Raw genomic sequence first — 21614 nt, 5'->3', positions numbered from 1 at the left:
TATACAAACATCAAGGGCCAAGCAATTTTGGCTGAACAATCCTTTATCACATATGATGATATTCCATCTGGCCCTAATGCTGGATTAATATCCAGGTTAGGCAACAACTCTTGAACCTCATTCTCATGCATCTCTGTTTCTTCACCTAGCATAGTGGTAGCATTGTGCACTATGTTACATACACCACCTTATTGAAAAATCATTGCAAAGTGAGTACTCATTATTTGAACAATCTCATCCGCTTCTGACACAAGGGTACCACTGCATTCATTAAAGTTATTTTTCCACATTTATTTTTTCTTTCACTTGCTATATAGCAATAAAATTCTTCTGGGTTACCTTTAGCTTGCACAGGCAATTTCTTTTCATACTTCAATTTAGCTTTCCTAGAATACTTGTAACTTTTTTGGCCTGCCTTTTATATATTTCATAACTCCTCTTACTCTTATTTTCTGGATATTTTTTTTCTACATCATCATCTTATAAATCTCTTGCTTAATAAGGTTGCAAATTCATTTCACTCCCATTCTATTTGTTCTTTGAACTCTAGAAACAAATTCAAATACTGCATCATTTAAGCATCTTTTCAAAGCTTCCCATGCATGCTCATATCCTTCCTATTCAGTAACTGAATACCATTGGACTAAAAATACTATTCTCCTGAGTTTGTTATAATTTCCAGCTTTGTAGTTCGGCATGTAACTTGCCCTAAATGGAACATCGATTAGTCAGCTACTTCCCAGGACAGTATGGCATGATTGCTATCACCAACTGGTGGCTAAACATTTACATTCTTAACTGAGATCCTTCTGATGCCGTGATCAAATCTAACAGTCTTTGGAATCTCAAGAAGCACATGAAAGAAGGAACTTAAGAAAGTTGGCTTGCAACATCTCAATAAATTCTCCTTTGTTCTTATCATGAGATTTCTCTTCTACCCACCCAATCAATGTTTGGATAAAAAAGTCACCACAATGATTACATGCTTAGGACCATGGATAATTTAGGAATGCATTTCGTCATCCCCAGCAGCTGAACCACCAAGACTGTAGCAAGATCCACCATATATTTTATACTGTTAGCCTCAACTTCACACCAGATAGCTTAAAACTCAATGCTACATGGAACATTTTATAGTTTTCACAAATTTTTACCCAAGTGGACACAAATCATTAATAGTATTCTCCCCTCCCTTTCTATCCAACATTAAGTTTCACTAATGTCAAGGCAACAAATTTTACTCCTTTGTTTCTGATGCTTCTGGCATTTGTATACAGACATAACAAGTTACCTCCTGGCTTTTTTGCATACTTACATCTATGCTCTACTTGGACCAGTTGGGTAACTTTCTCTTTTCTGTCCACAATACACTCAAAAATTCTCAAGTTCAAAGCATAAATTTCCACATCTCTTCACCAGATTCATAACCATGCTCAAAGTCATTCACATTATGGGCATGTTTGCACACTGTAGCTGAACTTACACACACATTCTCATTGTTCCTCTCATAATGATCTACTTTCCCTAACTCTCTGCATTAGGCCTCAACCCAATTAATAATTTCTCCAGGCTCCTGATTTCAAATCCATTCAAGTACAGGCCATTCCTCTTATACAAATCTTTTCTCTCATCAAACTCACTCCATACATACATCCAAAAGCTCACATTCATTTCATCTATGTATTCATGAAGATGATCTTAATGTAAAAAATCAAAACATAGAATTTTACTGTTATTTTTTATCTCAAATGATAGTTCAATCCATAAATCTATTATAAATAGATTTATCTGAAAAGTTGCCTATTTTTCAGAATAAAAAATCAAGTTTCTGGAAGGAGAAAACCTTGCTATCTTTATCACGATGCTGTCTTAGTCTTCTTCATTTGAAAGTATATATAAAAGCTCTTCACATCCTAGATAGATTCAAACCCAGGGCTTTCAAACAAAGGGTATCATCAAATATTAACTGAATTACAATAGTTCATTTCTGGGAGGAAATACCTTAACACCCCCATATGAGATCAATTAACTGCTTACTGGAGACTTAAAAATTTGCAAATGAAGAAACTATGTTAGGTTTTCTAGATAGACTTATCTAATCCTTGGCTGCTCCACAGTACTAATATGCACTGCAGATTTTTCTGAAAAGGAACATGCTAACATTAAACATAAATCAATCAATATCAATTATTTTTCTTGTTCATGTGTCTTTAACTGAAATATGATTTGAAAGAACACGTCACTTGAGCTAGTTTATCAAGTTTATCAAATGAAAAACTACTATTTTGATCAAAAATGATAATAAGAGACAAACTTACTTCTACTATTGCTAGAAAACAGTCTGACTGATCTGTAGCTAGATCAAATATGTTCTTTTTGATGTCTATAGTAGCTGTAAAAGAGAAGTATTACAATACTATTTTAAGCTGAATTTTTAAGTGAATAATATCTAATTTGTTAACAGATAAAATAAGTTGTGAATTTTTATCCTAAATAAAATTTCCAGTTGGCTATATGACTAGACGCATTGCTGGCCATTCACTCAATGTTACAGTTGAGTCTCATCACAGCACACTCATAGGGACCACAAGAATAGTTGACTACTTCTTGGCTAATGTTGTGGCACTACACAGCTGTTTGTTTACCTATCCCCCCCCCCTTCCTGTATTTTTTTTTTTATCCCTTTCTGAGCTTATATTGAGTACAAATCTTATCCACCATTTTACTTATGACAGCACACTGCACATCTCATTTGACAAGCTGAATTATACAAAAGACCAGCTCCATGTACTTTTATACCTAGTTGGGAACATGGGTCTCAGTAGATGAGTGGATGTAGAGATCACATAGTTTTTTTTTTTGCTTTGATGCAGGTGTAAATCCCACCATAACAACTATACCTGCAAAACTCTTCATAGGGAAGCTGGCAGTTTTGGAAATGTATTACGGTTGTTAAAAAGCGATAGCCAAACCACTACTTTGGTTATCGGGGGGGGTCCTGAAGTGATACAAAATTCATTTTGTATTTCAGTTTATCATCATAGGAAACATTAGTGCATTCCATTATCATAAGCTACAGGTTTTCACAGGTTGAGTTTATCATTAAAAAGCATAAATTTCTGTAAAACTTTGTAGGGAAGCTGGCAGTTTTGGAAATTTATTATGGTTGTTAAAAAATGGTAGCCAAACCACTACTTTGGTTATCAAGGGGTCCTGAAGTGATACAAAATTAATTTTGTATTTCCGTTTATCATCATAGGAATCGGAATCATTAGTGCATCCAGTATCATAAGTACTACAGATTTTCAATAGGTTGTAACAGGTTGAGTTCATCATTAAAAAAGCATAAATCCCAGTCTTATGTTTGTTGCATACTGCTGGCATAACCTGCTTAATAAATGTCTCAAGTATTTGAAATGATATTTCTGATATGGTACATCATCTCATATAGCATAAATTGCTGCCTAGTGGTCAAGAGGATAGCATATCAACTTTCCACCTGACCAACTAGGCATGTGATGCTATATGGATCATAAGTACCCTTCAGACATTTATTAAGTAGGTTAGGTTACCAGTATGCAATTATGCAGAGTTTAATATGAAGGATTTCATACAACATAGGGTTTGTGTGTGCACACGCACATTGAGAGTGTTTTGTGAGTGAGTGAACAACAGAGAAGCATGAAAGTGGAAGAAAGAATGAATATTAATGGTGAAAGACAGAAAGTGAGAAGTGTCACAAAGAATTAAGTTGCAAAAGTGAGTGAGAAAAGAAAAAGCCACAAGGTTTCATTTCAAAAATGTAAAATAAACAGAAATAGGGGGATATCAAAGTTTCTACATTTATTCACCTTGGAAATAAAGTTGGATCTTTAATATCTCCTATTCTATTTATTTTACATTGCTGAAATGAAGCCTTATAGCTCTTTGATAATTTATTATGCATATTATTATACTGAAATTAAAAGAACTTTTTAATAATTGGATTTTACTATATTGTATTCTAAACTGTCTTTGAAAATTTGCAAACTAAGATAAATATATATATATATATATATTTACTAATAAAATTCTATCACAGCCACCAGAAAAATCACATGATCCACTATTGGGGTACTTCTACTATTGCTAGAAAACAGTCTGACTGATTTGTAGCTAGATCAAATATGTTCTTTAAGAAACACTGGTTTCAAGTATAATTTAAAATATTATTTTGATTGTTTTGTATTTATTTAAGCATAATCATATACATTTGTGACACTATCATTGCTACTACTTTATTTCATTAACATCTTCAATTTGTGATAATTTCAAATACAGTATAGAAAACAAGAAGTTATTTCTTGTTTTTGTATATATCTGTACTATGTAAACAATAATTTCTAAATGAAACTATATTTGCGTTGTGTGTGTGTGTGTGTGTGTGTGTGTGTGTGTGTGTGTGTGTGTGTGTGTGTGTGTGTGTGTGTGTGTGTGTGTGTGTGTGTGTTTGTTTGTTACATGGAGCAGCTGAGTTTACTAACTCAGTCTCTAAATATTTGCAAAATGGAAAGATTCCCTCTAAAGACGTGTAAATTACCTTCCACTATAACGTATTTAAAAAAATCATTGCCAAAATAAATGCAACTTGACCATTACTAGTCTCATTAACAGGAATCAGACACTTGAAGATACCATGAGTTGATTCAATAAGTGAAGTTAAAGTGACAGTGGTGGGAGAGTGTGCTGAAAATGCTACAAAAGCGAGGTCAGGTCAAGAAACTGAAGAAGATGACGAAACAGAGAATACATATGAAAATATATATGACAGTGTAATGGACGACAACACTGAAAGAGAGATTAAAAGTGAAATGATTGAGAAAGAGGATAAAAGCGATGATCAAAAGAATGGTAGTATACAGGATGTAAAGAATGAAGCGTTAGATGTAATGAGGGGAGATAGTGCAGTTATGCAGAGTGATACACAGGACAAAGCACAAGTTGAAGTGAATACAGAAATGTCTGGCAAGTGGTTCAGCTGAAAACAGAAAGAAAGAAGTGCAAGAAAAGAGAAAGGAATGCTTGACTAAAAGAGAGAAGGATAAATTAAGGAGAGAGAGAGAGAGAGAGAGAGGGTCTTTTATGGTGATTCTATCATAAGAGGTGTGATCAGTGAAACAGTGACAAAACAATGCTTTTTGGTTGCTAAAAATCAATGATGTTAGGGAGGCTATTAGAATGCAAAAGGGTAAAGCGAAAGACTTGATTGTTTTGGTTGGTATGAATGATTTGAAAGGAGAAAAGTATGGTATGAGAAAGACACAAAAGAGTTACTGAAAGCAGCAAAAGAAAAGAGTGAGAGAGTTAAGATAGCAAGTCTGTTGCTGCAGTATGACAGATTCGAACTGAGAAGAGCCATAATGGTGAATGAGTCGATGCATAGGTTACGTAGAAGGAATGATGTGTGAATTTGTGGAGTGAGTTTGACAGATGAAAGGACTTATACAAGAAGGATGGTTTACATTCAGATGAATTTGGTGCTCAGTCTGGACAAAGTGCTGAAGAAGAAAGTGAAAATACTAACTGTCCCATTCTAGCAAACTAGAATGGGACAGTTAGTATAAAGCAGTAGACCTAAGGAGCTATTGCACTTTATGTACACTAATACTAGGGAACATTCAGAACAAGGGAGAAAGAGTTTTTGGCATTGGTTAGTTCATCCTGGCCATAGGTATTAGTGAGACATGGCTGATAGAAGATGATATAATTAATGGGACATAATGTGAAGGGTATATTGTATTATTTTCAGGGAGAACAAGGAGAAAAGCATTTGGGAGGAGTATTATTGATGACAGCTGATGAACTGCAACCAAAGAGAGTAGGAGTCCAACTGCAGGCCAGTGAGAGTAGTACATTTGTGGCCATCTGATGTGAGATAGTGGCCAGTAGAACAAAATATACAGTTGGTTGCTTTTATAGACGGAGATGTAAAGGATGATGGGGATAGTATGTATCAGCAAATAGGCTCAATGAGTTGAAGGTGGGTAATTATTATAGGGACTTCATACTGTGAAACTATGAGAACATAGACTGGAAGGAGGAAAGGACACATGGGAGGAAGGAAATAGAATTTATGATGTTACTAAGGAACAATTACTTGAGGCAGCATGTGATGGAATGTACTAGGTGTTTGAGAGTAACTGCATCAGAGAATTTGTCCATAACCAATATGATCACATTACCACCAATAGGTGAGAATGATCGTGTGGCCTTGACCCAGAAGGTGGCTAAATGTGTGGAGTTTTCATACTTACCAGTCCTGTAGAATTATGTAGAATAAGTATGAAAAATTTAGAAGATTACTTAAATCAGTGTCATGGCATGTGAAACTGCAAGAGCTGAATGTGGACAGCATATGGGAAGTGATAAAGGAGTGTTTGTTAGAAGTAATAGCAGATTGTATACCTAAAATCAGGAGAATAAATCAAGTAGGAGTTAAATAGATGAATACCATCATTAAGCTAGAGCTACAAAAACAGAAAAATTTGCAGAGGGAATTCAAGGAGAAAGATGACCAGCAGGCATATGAACAGTACAAAGCACAGGCTAGAAGGGTAACCAGTGTGTAAGAAAGACAAAAGCAGAGGATGAAAAGAAATTAGCACTACAAGGCAAAAATAATCCCCCAATGAGTGTTTTTGGTATGTTGCAAAGAAGAATGTTCATGGTAAAATGATTTTAATGAATGCTGATGGTAGGGAGATAACTAAATCAGGCAAAATAATCGAATTACTAAGTGAACACTTTGCAAGAGTACATTATCCGGGAGGAGATACTGTAGTAATAAGAGAGGAAAAGGCTTGTATGGAAACTGTGATAAATGAACTGGAGGTGCATAGCATATTATAGAACCTTGATGTGAATATAATTATGGGCTTAGATGGTACACTAGCTTAAGTTTTACAAGAAGGTGCTAGGAAATGGTAGGGGCTTTGATCATGTTGTTTAATCTAAATTTCAGCTCTGGGTTAGTCCTAAGGAGATAGAAAGAGGATAAAATAGTCCCATTGCATAAAGGAGGCTCCAAGACTGATGTAGCAGATTATCGACTGATCAGCATATCATACTGGAGAAGTTGGTCAAGAACAAAATACAGGAATGGATAGACAGAAATGGGATACTATATCACAATGACATGGTTTTGTCAAGGGTAGGTCATGCCTCAGTAACTTGCTCACATTTTATAATACAGTGACAGCTGAGTTGGATAAAGGTAATAGGTTTATAGAGACACTGGATTTTACAAAGGCTTTTGATAGGATACCACATGGAATTCTAATCAGTAAATTGCATCATATGGGGATGGATATAAAGTTGACGAAATGGATAAGAGAATGGTTGATGGAGAGATATCAGAGTAGTTTATTCAGGAGTAGAATCCAAAAGAAGGCCTGTGACCAGTAGCATGCCACAGGGGTTCTTGAGCTGCCACTATTTAATTTGTACATTAAAAATATAGCAAAGGATTTGAAAAGAAATATTCAGTTGTTTGCTGATGATGCAAAATTGTGTAATAGTTAATACAGTTAAAATTTTGCAGGATGATAGGACAGACTGGTAGTCTGGGCAAAGAAAATGGATGTTAATTTAATGCGGTAATGCGTAAGGTTATGCATTTTGGGGTGAAAAGATTACCAGGCGTGTATCACATTATTATTATTATTTGTGACACTTCAAAGGAGTCCGAAGACTCATTGCAGGAGGACACCTACTGTACAACTCTCCGTCTCCACCCAAACCTCTATTACCAATCATCCACATTAATACCATCTACCGCCCACCACCATGAGTATTTTTTGTCTGTAAATTGCGTTTGTTCTGAAGGCTGATTTGTCTGTATGTGGGATGGAAAACCCGAGTTTCCGAGAGGAAAAAACGTTGCTACCTCTGTATGAGATCAACTAACTCACCTTCGATTGAAAAAGTCCATATAAAGATTCCTCCCGTCATGATGAGAATAGAACTTAGACCTTTCCCAATCGAAGGGCGCAACGTACCGTCGTTCTTCCAATTGCACTACAGAGGCACTTTTAAATTGATGGGACTGTACTCTAGGAAATTGACAAAGCCAAAGATTTGGGGGTGTTAGTAGACAGGAAGTTAAAGTTTAGATGGCACATTACAAAAGTAGCTAAAGCAACTCATTGGATTATGTGGTTACTGAAGAATACTCGACGAGCAGAGACAATTATTATACCTCTTTATAGAACCTTAGTAAAACTGTACCTCAACTACTGTGCGCAGTAGTTGAGGTACAGTTTTACTAAGGTTCTATAAAACTGTACCTCAACTACTGTGCACAGATCTGGTCACCAGGGTTTCTTCAAAGATGAGGAAGAGATGGAGAGGATCCAGAGGCAAGTGACCAAGATGGTAGCAGGTCTATGGAATGAACCTTATGAGGATAGGCTGAAGATTTGTGGGTAACAGAAATTGGTTGACAGGCAGAAAAGGGACAAATTGATTGAAACATACGAATTACTGAAAGGGTTTTACACCATTAATACATATGAAATTTTTCAGAACAGATCTGGCAGTGGGAGAACTAGGGAGGCACTCTGGAAACTGAGCAAGAGTGTCAGACTAAATTTTTTTGTTGGAGAGTGACAAATGGGTGAAATAGGTTGCTAGATTCTGTTGTGGGTTCTATGCAAATGTTGGCATGATGTTTAGGGCCTCCTTTGATGAGTCTAAAGACTCCATGGAGTAGCCCCCTAATCATAATAGTGGATGATGTGTTTGCCATTTAGCTCCATGGATAAGATACTTTAGATTTTTCTTGCCTTACTTGAATAGTCAATATACTAAAACAGGGGTTCTCAACCTTTTCCAGTGGCATACCACTATATTTAATTCAAGATATTAGATGTATACCAGTAAGCAAATCTGTTTTTCAGTGCAGACCTCTGGTGGTACGCATACCATAGGTTGAGAATCCCTGCACTAAAATATACTTCACCACACACACACACACTCAATGAACAAAACATTAGAGATACCTACCTAATAACATGTCTGTCCTCCCCTAGAGCAAATAACAGCCTGTACTCGAGGGTTGTCAGAGGTAATTCCAGCCATGCCTGATACAGCATTGTCAACAACTGCTCCTTAGATGTCAGCCCCAGATACATGTATCTGATGTTGATGTCTATGTCTTGCTCTATGGCATCCCAGAAGGATTTGATTGGCTGCAGGATGTGTAAAGGCCATGAAAATGTGCATGTGATCAGCCAGCACATTCTGATAGCTTGCAGCATTTAAGGACGTCTCCAGACACATTAAAGGACCTAACGTGTCACATGAGAAGGCTCCTGAAACCATCACAGAGCCACCACCTCCTTGAACAGAGCTGACCTGGCATAATGAAACCATGGCCACATGCTGTCAACGCCACAACCACATCCTCCTCAGCTTGGTACAACTGATAATGGGATTCATCAGACCATATGACTCTGGTCCACCCTGCAGAGGTCTAGTTTTGATGGTCCTGACACCAGGCGAGGTGCAATGCCCAATAATGAGTTGTCAACAATGATACACGATTAGGACATTGCCTCCAGTAGCCCATGGTATGCCATATCATTCACTCAATGAAGCTGCTTGGACCTCCAACATTGAAACTGGATCTGATTTGTGCTTATGTAGCCCTGCAGTTGGTCTGTACAAGCCTGGTCTACATCGACTCTGGTCTTCATGGTGTGTGTGTGTGTGGTCGCCCACCACTTGCTCACTGGGTGCTAGCACATCTGTCGATGGTATACTCGCAGTAGACCCTTGATACTGTTGCCCTCGAGAACCCTATGGTTCTTACCACTTGGGCAATAGAATGACCCATCTGTCTTGTGCCAATAATATGTACACAATCAAAGTCACTAAGATTGCCACATTTATCCATGTTTGTTGATTGCAATACACTGTTGGGAAGCCCTGATGTCTGCCTATTTGCTGTCTATGTTTGGTTTGGGTATGTTTCACTTTGAGTGGGGATGTTAGTGTTAACGTCTCTATCTCTAATGTTTTGTCCATTAAGTATATAAATCCTTCAGCTGAATCCCCACCACTCACAGTGACGTGGTGAAGGAGCTCATGTGTTTCAATGAATTACTGTCTTGAAAGTACTACAAAACAATCTCATAAGAGGAGAAAAAAAAAACTTCCCAAAAAGCATCTGCTATTCCTGGGGCAGAGACAGTTAACTACAGAGCTTATTTGGTTACCTGAACATATTCTGAAGCAGAGCAACATAGGCTGGTAGGAACAGAGGTTGGTTATCTATCCATTTCAGTAAGAGTGATAATATCAGTGATGACATTCTAGAGTTCTAGTTAGATGGGAGCCACACCTCTCTCAAGCCAATTTATCGTTGTGGGAGAAAAGATGACTTCTCCCCCCATTAAAACCACGAATATGCTATATACAAGAATGAGCCCACAGTATCTGGCTGAACTGTGTTATCCAGGGTACTGGATGACACTGGGTGGTGATGGTACACCAGATGATGGTACACTGGGGTGATGGTACACCAGAGGAGTACCATCACCCCAGTCAGAATCCCACTTAGTCTGGTTCTTCAGTGTTGACCAGGCTAACTTGGGAAATTCTGCTGGTAAAATACACTATCGCCAGCATAGCTCAGTAATTCATTGAAACACATGAGCTCCTTCTCCACATCATTGTGAGTGGTGGGGATTCAGCTGAAGGGTTTATATACTTAATGGACAAAACATTAGAGATAAAGAAGTTGACACTAGCATCCTCACTCAAAGTGAAACATACCCAAACCAAACATAGACAGCAAATAGGCAGACATCAGGGCTTCCCAACAGTGTATCGCAATCAACAAACATGGATAAATGTGGCAATCTTAGTGACTTTGATTGTGTACATATTATTGGCATGAGACAGATGGGTCATTCTATTGCCCAAATGGTAAGAACCATAGGGTTCTCGAGGGCAACAGTATCAAGGGTCTGCTATGAGTATACCATCGACAGATGTGCTTAGGTTGTTATAATTCTGAAAAATACTGTCTAGCCATTCCTACTACACCTTTATCTTTTATACCGTATCCATTTTCATTTCCTGGTATTATTATTTCTTTTTTTCCCCTCATATGAGATTGTTTTGTAGTACTATTTTTGTTATCTATTGTTACTTGAATCATTTTATCTTCTCTTTTCTTTTGCACCAACCAACATAACTGTTGGTTGGTGCATATATAATATAGAATCCTATGACACAGTGTCCAATACAATACAGCAAGATACTACAGCCTACACAATAATGTTGGAAAATTTTAATCCATGACTGGGAAAAAATAAAAATGAACTTGAAAAGTGTAGAGGAAAGAATGGAATAGGAGAACAAAATGAAAGAGGAAATATGTCAAACTTTATGATGATGAACCAGTCAAATGCAAAAATATGAAAGTACTACAAAACAATCTCATAAGAGGGAAAAAAAAAAAAAAAAAAAAAAAGAAATAATAATACCAGGAAATGAAAATGGACAAGGTATAAAAGATAAATTCATAGCAGGAATGGCTAGACAGTATTTTTCAGAAAAGTATAACATCCTAAGCACTCTTGAAAATTATTATATGAAAGAGAGAAAAGGAAAAAGATCTCAGAAATATAAAATTTCATAATAGAACAAGCAATACAAGATATGAAAAATAATAAAATGCCAGAAGAAAAAATTTCTCTGGAGTAAAATAAAACCAGAAAATAGAACCAAACTGGTGTGTCATCCCAGTTATCACATATAGAGCAGGGACAAGACCAATAACCAAGTGAATACTGAACAGAATGAGAAAAACTGAGCTTAGAATGCAAAAATCAGACTGCAAGACAAAATAAGGAATGAAGATATAAGAAAAGAAACAAAAGTGTTGGATACGGGGGAAAGAGATTTTAAAATTAAAATGGTGATAGGCAGGACATATTGCATGAATGAAAAGCAACACCTTCAGATGAAGAAAGATGAATACTTGGACATTCAGAGAGAAGATGGAAGGATGAACTAGTGGAAATGGCTGGAGAATGTTGGCAATAGGGATCCTTCAACAAAGAAAGATGGAGACAAATGGGGAGACCTAAAAACCAAAAATGGTTTAGAACACAAAGAGGCAGGCAGGTCCTCAACTTACACTTGACAAGAATTACACTCCACAAACTTTATGTATCTTGGAGTTTGCATAAGTTAGATTTAACCCTCACATTAATCACACTCTCTTGCTTACTTATTGTATGGTGTGTGTGTGTGTATATGCAGTAGTGCATTAACATGCTTCAAGGGCTATTTCTGTTAGTTTCATTCATGGGCTGTACCCACAAATTAAATTTCCGTATGTAATTATTAATGCAAAGTAATATAGTAAAATACAAATAGTAAGAGAGCATAGAAATAAAAATGCTTAATTTTGCCATTCAACCTTACATATGAAATTATCAAGAAATGATAATTTGAACAGTGCCTTCTTCCATCTCTCCATAAAGCTCTTAATAACAGGTTAAAGCATCATCCATCCTCCAATTGCTTTTCCCACCTTCATATTGATTTTAAAACATCTTTACTAGCATTCTGTTTGTGAACATAGCAAGGGGAACTTATGGTAAAATTGTTTTTAACATTTGCTGTGACACAAAAGTCAACTTCAAAAACTTCTAAATATATAGCACGACATGTGTGTCTGGTACAGAATTTTTTAAAAACATTATCATCAGATATGTAGCAGATAACTATTATTTTTTATCATAATTTTCATCTCTAGATCAATTTTGGTGTTTTTACACATGGGTTCATTTTTGCATTTCTGTTCATTCTTCAGTCATGATGTGCACACAAACACCAAATATTATGAGTGTATGAATACAAATTACAAAGTATATCCATGTTCATTAATAAGGATGGTCTACTTATGCACTGCATAGGCTGTCTGCCTTGATTACCATTACTGTTAGGTGGCATGTAAATAATGTATACATGGTAAGTAAAATTTTTATAATGAATTTGTCAGGGCTGCCTGTATATAAAAACTAAGTTAGTGACATCAACTATTTTCGGTCATTCATTGATGAAATCTATTGCTTCTACCATACATCAAACCAAATCAAGTAGAATTAAGTAGAATTGCAGAGGACTTAGAAGTAGAAATCCTTAAAACTGGATGATGGGGCCCTATTTGGTTATATGCAATACAAGAACCAACAAAAGCAGTGTGAGCTTTTGTACAGTCATTTTTCTAAGAATAACTTGAGTGGTTTGAAGAAAAAGTGTTGAAAAAGTGAGCTTCATTGAAGACCTTGCCCATGACCGGCATCTTGGAAGAACTCTCTCTCTCTTCTTTCTTTAACATTACAAAACTCAGAAATAACACCTGTAAGAGTTGATCATCTAATCTATAAAAGCAATGCAGCAAATAACAGATAGTCAGGGAAAATATGAGAAGCTTGTGTCCAGCGTTGTAAAATCAGAAATTCACAAAATAATTCCATTTGTTTCTAATAAGAAACACATAAGGGTAGCAAGAGGACAATTAATCCAGTGCTATTGACAACATGAACAGCACACTGCTAAATAATGAAGAAGATTCGTGCAAATTCTGCAATCACTGTTCAGCCTACTGAACCAAAACTTAGCCAACAACAACAATTCTCTCCCTGGCAGGATGGAGAAGAAAATTTGCATAAACCATGTAAAAATGATGAAATATAAGATGTTCCTGAATGATTTTCAAGATTTTGTGGATGAATAAGATCATCCTAAAGTTGAAGTTCTTCAAACAATCATGAAGATATTGGTTGTGGATTCCACAGAAGCAGAAAGAGCATTCGATTTAAAACAACATAGCTACGGATTAAAGAAATTCCTTCCTTGTTGAAAATATCTCATCTCATGAGTGCAAAGCTGATTAATTAACACTTAGTTAAATATTAATCCACTTTAGATTTACCACCTTTTTTTCTTTTTTGGTGAAGTTTACATGAATTTCTCATGATAGAAAGTAGTTGAACAATGCGATATATGTAGAAATGTCTGTGGAAGAGGCAAAGAAAAAATTACAATGCCTTCTCTCCCCCCCTTTTTTTAAAATGCTCTACCTCTTTCATCAACTGGACTAAATGTTTCAAATTTCTTTTGTAATCTGTAATGAAAAAGGAAAGCTTAACTAAGTGAACTGGAATGAAATGTTTCTATCAACTTTGATAAGTCCTCTTTGTAAAGAAATTTTTTGATGGTTAGCAGTAAATAATATGCCATATCAAGATTGAAATACTGATAGAGCATTCATCTCATTATTTTACTTACAGTTAAGACGAACATGAAATAAATTTGATTTCAATGACTTTTAGCAAATAGGGTATATGAAATTTGTGAATTAATCTTTGAAGTTGTGTCTTCTTCAATATGAAAAACAGTTAAAAGTTCTTAAAATTCATTTAATAGCATAAAAATCTGTAAAGGAAATTTTGTGCATCAAATTCAGAAATATTAAAAAAAAAACTGTTTATAAATGCACTGAAATGGTTCATAATATATATATATATATATATATATATATATATATATATATATACAGGGTGTTCGGGATAAATTTGACATATTTATAATTAATTATATTTTTCCGTAAGTTACATGTATTAACACACACTTCTCTTCATTTAAAAGTTTGGACCCTTCTTCATTCATATACAAGATGTCAGAAAGGATGGATAGCTGGAACCCACCTGAATCATGGAAGAGAATAACTTGTATCATGATGATTCGTGCCCGCCATCAAAATAAGGATATTACGACTGCTGCCCAATGCTCCCTGAATACAGTAAAAACAATCAGGCATGAACTAGAGACTTGCAATGGTGACTACGAGGATGTAGCAAGAAGAAAGATCCCTAGCAGACGATCTGATTGCGTTCGTACAGCAGAATTCCTCGCAAATCTGCAGGAACAGGTGTTGAAGAACCCTGGCATTGGAATTCGGGCTTTGTTCGTGGAGTTGCTAACTGTAGTCAAGCCCTGGATAACAAGGGTAGGCAATGGTAGGCCGTATGTATGGCAGCAGGATTCGGCCCCTTGCCACACCTCTGGGAAAAGTCAAAAATGGTTGTCTGAAAATTTCTACGACTTCACCAGTCCAAATGTTTGGCCTCCAAACTCCCCAGACCTTAACCCCATGGATTATTTTGTATGGGGCGCAGTTGAAAAAGACACCAATCGCACTTCCAGTAATACAAAAGCCCAGTTAATGGATAAAATTAAAACAGTTTTTGCGGCCCTTCCCAGGGAGACTGTAGCATCAGCTTGTTCGAGGTTCCGAAGCAGAATTGAAGCTGTGATCGATGCTAATGGTGGTTATTTTGAGTAAATCTTGTTGATAGTATTGTAATTAACTCTGCCTGTAATGTTTTTTTGTCAATTCATTAAATTTAATAGATACAAAGAAGATTTTCTTTTTCCTTACGAAACTGTCAAATTTATCCCGAACACCCTGTATATATGTATATATATATATATCAAGTATATGAATTATTACCTATACTGGAATAATCTGTAGCATCAAATGTACGAAAGGATGACCCATATGGACTTTTCAGTTGATCTTCATCGATTTCTGTTTCTTCTTCCAACACAGCTAAGATATAAAGATAATGTTGAATTGCTAGTAGTATTTAAAGTAGTTTTTTTTTCTGTTATTTATTTTTTATGTTCTCTTTCAATTACAATCTTGCTACTTTGGTGGGATAATAATAATAATAATACATTATCATACCGAGGTAACAAAATATTTGAACAACTTGAGTCAGAAAACCTCAGCATATCAGCAGGATTTAGTTAAAGTTGCAGTTTTTAAATATCATATCATATCATCATAAAGAATAAATATGTATAGAAAATGCATTCCTATTACTAGAGACTGCAAGATGCACCACCATTATTTTTAAATATATTAGATCATGATGCAATATTATGAAAGAACAACTATATAAGCTTCTTATGCGCAGAGGTAAAAATCACAAGAATGAAGCACAGCATTCTCTGTTGCTGTGTTTAAAACAAAGAATACACATACACAGTATATGCAAACAGAAAAAACATTAGCGATTATTTAGCAATTAAGCAATAAAATTACCAATATCATTTCATTAGTATAATTATAAGCCATCCATGATCAACACATTTAAATTTCGCATTCCTGATAATTAATCTATCATATAATCTTCCCAAAGGAAATATTCTACAGTTTCAGACTCCTTTAAAGGAATACACAATAAACAACGTCAAATTTGAGATGTATTAAAATGACAAACTGCCATTTTCTGAAAATTTAATGTTTTGCAGAATGTGAAAACATGACGGATAATTCTAATATAAGCCAAGTCCCTTTGCCAGTTATTAGCATAATATAGACTAATATTGTTTGATTAACAGTCATGAGTTGTTCTTACAAGAAAGAAAAGCATTTTAAGTAGAATAAAATAGATAAATTGATTAATAATCTGGCTATGAACTTACTTTTAAACAACCAATGCAATAAACAACTTGATATATTACTATTCTCAAAATACAGTGGGCATAACATTTAAATGAAAAATTGTATCATCAGAAGATCTTCCATTAATGTGGTGGTGGTTTTCCCTTCAGTTATTTCTGATCCTAGGTGACTTTGTAGGCATTGCCCACAAAGTGTTCCTGGTGAGAGTGACCAAATATTTGTAGCACAGCTGGAAGAGCAATGGAGCATATATCCTTTGGTCACTCTTTTAAACTAAGTATTACTAGTTGATTTTTATATGGAGATTACCAAATTCAAATTTACTTTACATAGCCAATTCAACAACTGGAGATTACCATGGGCAAGTGAATTCTACAATCTTCAAAAAGTGGGCAGAGGAAAAGCTGATTCCAAACCTTCCTAAAAATGCAGTTGTTATAATTGATAATGTTCCATATTACTCCATCCAATTGAACAAATTTTCAAATTCTTCTAATAGGAAGCAAGTCATTGTAGATTGGCTCTTTGCAAATAGCATTTCTCATTCCCCAGATATGTGAAAAATGAATTGTTCAACTTGGTCAAAAGAAACTCACCCTAAACTAAACTATTTAAATTTGATGTGAAGCTTAAAGAGTAAGGATTTCTAACTTTGAGACTACCACAGTGCGATATTAATCCTATTGAATATGTTTGGATAGAAGTGAAGAATTTTATTCATTATTCATCATTGCAATGTGACACTGGAAATATTGGTTTGTCAAAATCTTTTTAAGTTTTCAGAACAGCCGATTAAAAGTATTACAGTTATTGATTTCATGTCGACTCATTGAAAAATGTGTACTGGGACAGAGACAGAATTATCGAAGAATTACATGAACCTGTGGTGATTAATGTAAGTGAAAGTGATGGTGATTTGGACACTGATTCAGATGATTATGAAGATTAAAATAATTTGATAAAGGTATTTTTTTTAGAAAATTTTATGCATGGTTTTGTTAAAGAGTCACAACAAGTCATAAATAATTAATAAATAATTAATTGGTTTAGGACATTCAAGTGCCTGAGTTGTCTCAATTGTGATTTTAAAATGGAAAATTACAATTTTCCATTCTAAAAATTTCTGTTTTTCTGTATAATTATTAATTGTTTCATACAAAACTTTCTTAAAAATAAATTTCACTTACAATATTTTTATTTTATACCTTTTTTAAATTTTGTTAATACTATATAGCTTCCATAGCTCAGTTGGTATAAACAAAGCCTTTTGGTCAGAAAGACCTGGGTTCGATTCCTGTTTATGACGTGATGATTTATCTAGTCTCTTTTGACTAAAGGCAAGTTAGCTTGTCTCTCATGGAGAGTTTTTTCACTTGAAAACTCAGTTTTTCATCCCTCAGAACAGGCAAACCAGCCCAGTGACATACGACCCAGTCATAGGTCTAATTTGTCAGCTATATGCTGGTCCCAAGCCTGGATAAAATGGGGACATTTTGTGGCAAGAACACTTGCCTTCAAAGTTACCAAGAGATGAATGAAAGATTAAATCATCATCAATACTCTACATAAAATTTTCCAACTGTTATACAAGCAAAATAGTGACCACTTTAAAAACTACAATGTTCATAATTTTCCGCTGTGTAATAATAAACAAACTTATCCCACGAGACGGAATGATTTTATCAGAATGGATTCACCTTCTTCTGCCATGTGCAGAAGAATCAAGTGTTCTCTCATCTGAGGTCAGGTCGAACAGTACATGATTAGAGGAGGAATGGTAGCAGACAGTATGATGGTGCATTGTCTATGAAAATACTCATAAAAATATATATATTTCCAGCAACAGAATGTCTATGAGAAAGGAGAACTGTTCTCTTCTGGATATTAATGAGCATTCTCAGGAGGTTTTAGATGCACCAGGCCAAATGTCAGAATCATATTCCAGGACTGAGTGGACTTGGGATTCATAAAGTGTTGGCAGTTATGTAGGAGATAAGTTTCATGAATGAAGAAGATGAATGGAATGTACTTTAAGCAGACAACATATGAGGAATAGTATGAGTGAAAGAATAGAAAATTTGGGCACCAGCATTGAAAGAAAAATCTGATGAGAGGAAATCATCTACCATGGCACAAAATAATCACCAGAGAGGAACTGGCAATCCATTCAAAAAAAGGTGCCTACAAGATGGTAGCATGTAAGAAGGTCTTGATCAAATACCGTGGAAATATTACGAGCAAACATGAGTTTCTATTTCTTCAACCTTTTCCATGGTTCATGCCCAAAGGTGGGTAAGGTTAGTGAGGGACACTGTGGGATGAGAATAGCACACTCCATGTTAGTGATCACTAATTAAATATTAAATGATGGGTCTCCAGGTAGTGAAGAAGCTGGTTGTTGATAATCTTCTCCGTCACTTTTGAGAATACTGAGAGGTGGGGGCAGTGGATCTTTATTGGTGTGATGGCTAATTTTGATCTCCCTTTATAAGAACAGGCTGGATAAGGGCCTCTTTTCATACTATTGGATAAATGCTGGATGACTATATGCTTGTATGGACATACTGGACGGATATTAATTCTGGAGCACAAGTTCTTAGTATAACTGGAGGGCTCAAGACTACTGATAATTTTTCCGATGTTCTGATAAAAGATCAGATAAAGCACTGTGAATATTTCATGGCATAATATAGTGGGAGAAGATTTGCCATGAATATCAGAAGAGTTAGAAGAAAAGATATTCCAAATATCATCATGTCATTAACAGGATGGGAAAGAAGGTGGAAACAAGGAAGTGCTCAAAAGTCTGCAAGGGACCAGAAGGACTGACTGCCATTTTTTGAGCAGGAGGCAAGCTTTTTTTGCATTTGGGCTTAAAGAGGTCTGCTTTAGTAACTGGGAGGGGCTTAAGAGGTCCCTCCCATTACTACCAACTGAAATATAGGCTGAGGTTTTTCACTTGAGTCATTGAATGCATGCTGAATTTTTGTCTTGGAGTGTTTGTCATACTTGTTGGAGAATCGAGTTTAAAATGAGGTCAGGGGTTTTGAGTAGAAAGCAAAGACATTCTAAGACATTTGTTTGAACTCCTGTCTTAGACACAAAGAATCTTTATAAGCAGAGCTCCAGAAATATACTTTAAATCTTAAGGTATATTTCTTAAATCATAAGTTACTTGCCCAAGCTACCTGTCTACTTTATATAAATAGTGTTATAGGCGATGTTAAAAATAAATAAATGGTGTTATCTTGACAAAACAAAGTAATACAGTCTTTAATCCTCAATACATTTTACACATAATTATACAGAAATGGACTTTCTTTTAAAGCGAGTTTAAAATGAATGCCACAACACAGCTCTTTACACAACTTAGGGTTTTCTTTCATTTATTGTTTTTGTAATGAACGGTGAATTTATATAAATGATCCACAAACAATAACTTAACAGGGAAGAGAAATAATAAAATTCATGAAAACAAGAAAGTAGGTAGCACTCAATTTGGAGCCAGACTAACTTTTCACAATGCACTTAGTCACATGATTCAGTCTGACTTGTCTTTGCAAGATTTTTTTTTTTTTTTTTTTTGAAATAACACTATTCTGCATTATGTAAAATCTGCACACCTTTAATTATTAAGCTAATTCATGATGTGAGCTATGAATAAGCTTAGGACAATATTATATTATAACTGCGTACTACTTAAGGAATAAAGGTCTTTGAAGAATAAAGATATATAGATACACAGCAGTATTTACTTAGATTGCGCCAATTTTTGTAATCATAATTACTGATTTATTTTGTTAATGAAATTATATTGTAAGAAAAGTACAATTTATTTTTTTTAAAGAATAGATTGTCTATTACATATGTTGTGCCTACTGTATATATGTGTGTGTGTTTAATATTGAACTAATATGAATGCATTGATCTGATTAATATTTATGAGAAATGATAACTGCAATTTAACTTAAATACATATAATGATATGAAAAACTTGCATATTTTCTTGCACACTTGAAGTGTGCAGGATTTACAGTTTTCAAGTAAAGCGAGGTAACTATAACATGTAATGGTGGCTCATTTTTATCACTGCCTGACAAATAAACCTGAAAAATAAATACCTGAAAGTGTGTCGCATAGTGGAGCATGCATGCATGGAGTGAAGAGCCCTATAATATTTCTGTGAGAGAAATGATATTTTTGAAACTCAAAAGTAGATATTTATGAAATATTTTGTATAGAAAGAAAAACACTTAAAAGTTATCGATTATTATGTTATGACAATGATGACAGAACAACTGTTTGGGGGACACGTTGTTCGGTATGGCACGTTGAATTTTTAATTACTATGAACAAATGAACAGTCTCATATATAGAAAGAAAAATAAAGTTCTCAACAAAAGTTGAGAAGAAAGTGAAGATGACTGGCTTACATTATGACTTTTAGAGAAAATAAAGCAACTGCTTCGGTGATTCTTTAAAAGAGAAGTCTGTATTTCAGATTCATATTGAGGATCTGAAATCGCTGGCAGGCACCTGTGATATTTTAAGGGGGAAAAAGAAGTGCAAATTATGCAAAAAAATAATATTTTTTGAATGCATTTAGAATAAAGCTGAAATTCACTCACCACTTATCTGTTTACTTGTGTGGCAAATGGATTTATGGAGCCCTATTTATATGAACTTTTCAAACAAATCAGCCAGAGAATAGACAATTGACAGGCATTTAGCAAACTTTGCATATAGGATTAAGAACCTTATCATAATATTAATTAGGTTTCTATGACACCAAGTTTTGGCCATGACATGAACCAAGCCTAACATATAAGGCAAAGATGTATTAAGATAAATAAAATCATCTGGAAAATTTTAAAATTAAGGCAAAAATAAAATAAAATAAAATAAAGGATCTAAAGGAATCATAAAGAGATTTTGGATTATTATAGATTTTCTAAAAGCTTCTGCACTCTTGTCATCAAAACTGATCAGTTAGGTAATCATTCCTTTCTTTTAAGGTTATATGGTGGTCTGCACTCATAGCGAAGAATTTATGGAGATACAACACACGTGTTAGAATAAT

General features: G+C 35.0%; 1 protein-coding gene across 2 annotated transcripts in view; it reads right to left on the bottom strand.

The window, feature by feature from the left end:
• The window catches only part of mahj (LisH and WD40 domain-containing protein mahjong), a 490280-nt gene that overhangs the window by 38640 nt on the left and 430026 nt on the right, over positions 1-21614 (bottom strand). For both annotated transcript variants that reach the window (XM_090400879.1, XM_090400880.1), the window contains exons 36-37: positions 15575-15673; positions 2319-2392 (exon numbers count right to left, since the gene is read on the bottom strand). In XM_090400879.1, coding sequence (XP_090257005.1) covers positions 2319-2392; positions 15575-15673 — 173 coding nt within the window. The remainder of the gene's footprint in view (positions 1-2318; positions 2393-15574; positions 15674-21614) is intronic.

The sequence above is a fragment of the Typopeltis vanoorti genome, chromosome 11 (assembly GCF_054136105.1).
Source record: "Typopeltis vanoorti isolate ZY-2024b chromosome 11, IOZ_Tvanoo_1.0, whole genome shotgun sequence".
In the NCBI taxonomy this organism is placed as follows: Eukaryota; Metazoa; Arthropoda; class Arachnida; order Uropygi; family Thelyphonidae; genus Typopeltis; species Typopeltis vanoorti.
Note: the sequence above shows the minus strand (reverse complement) of the source record. Positions and strands in the feature narration are given on the sequence as shown.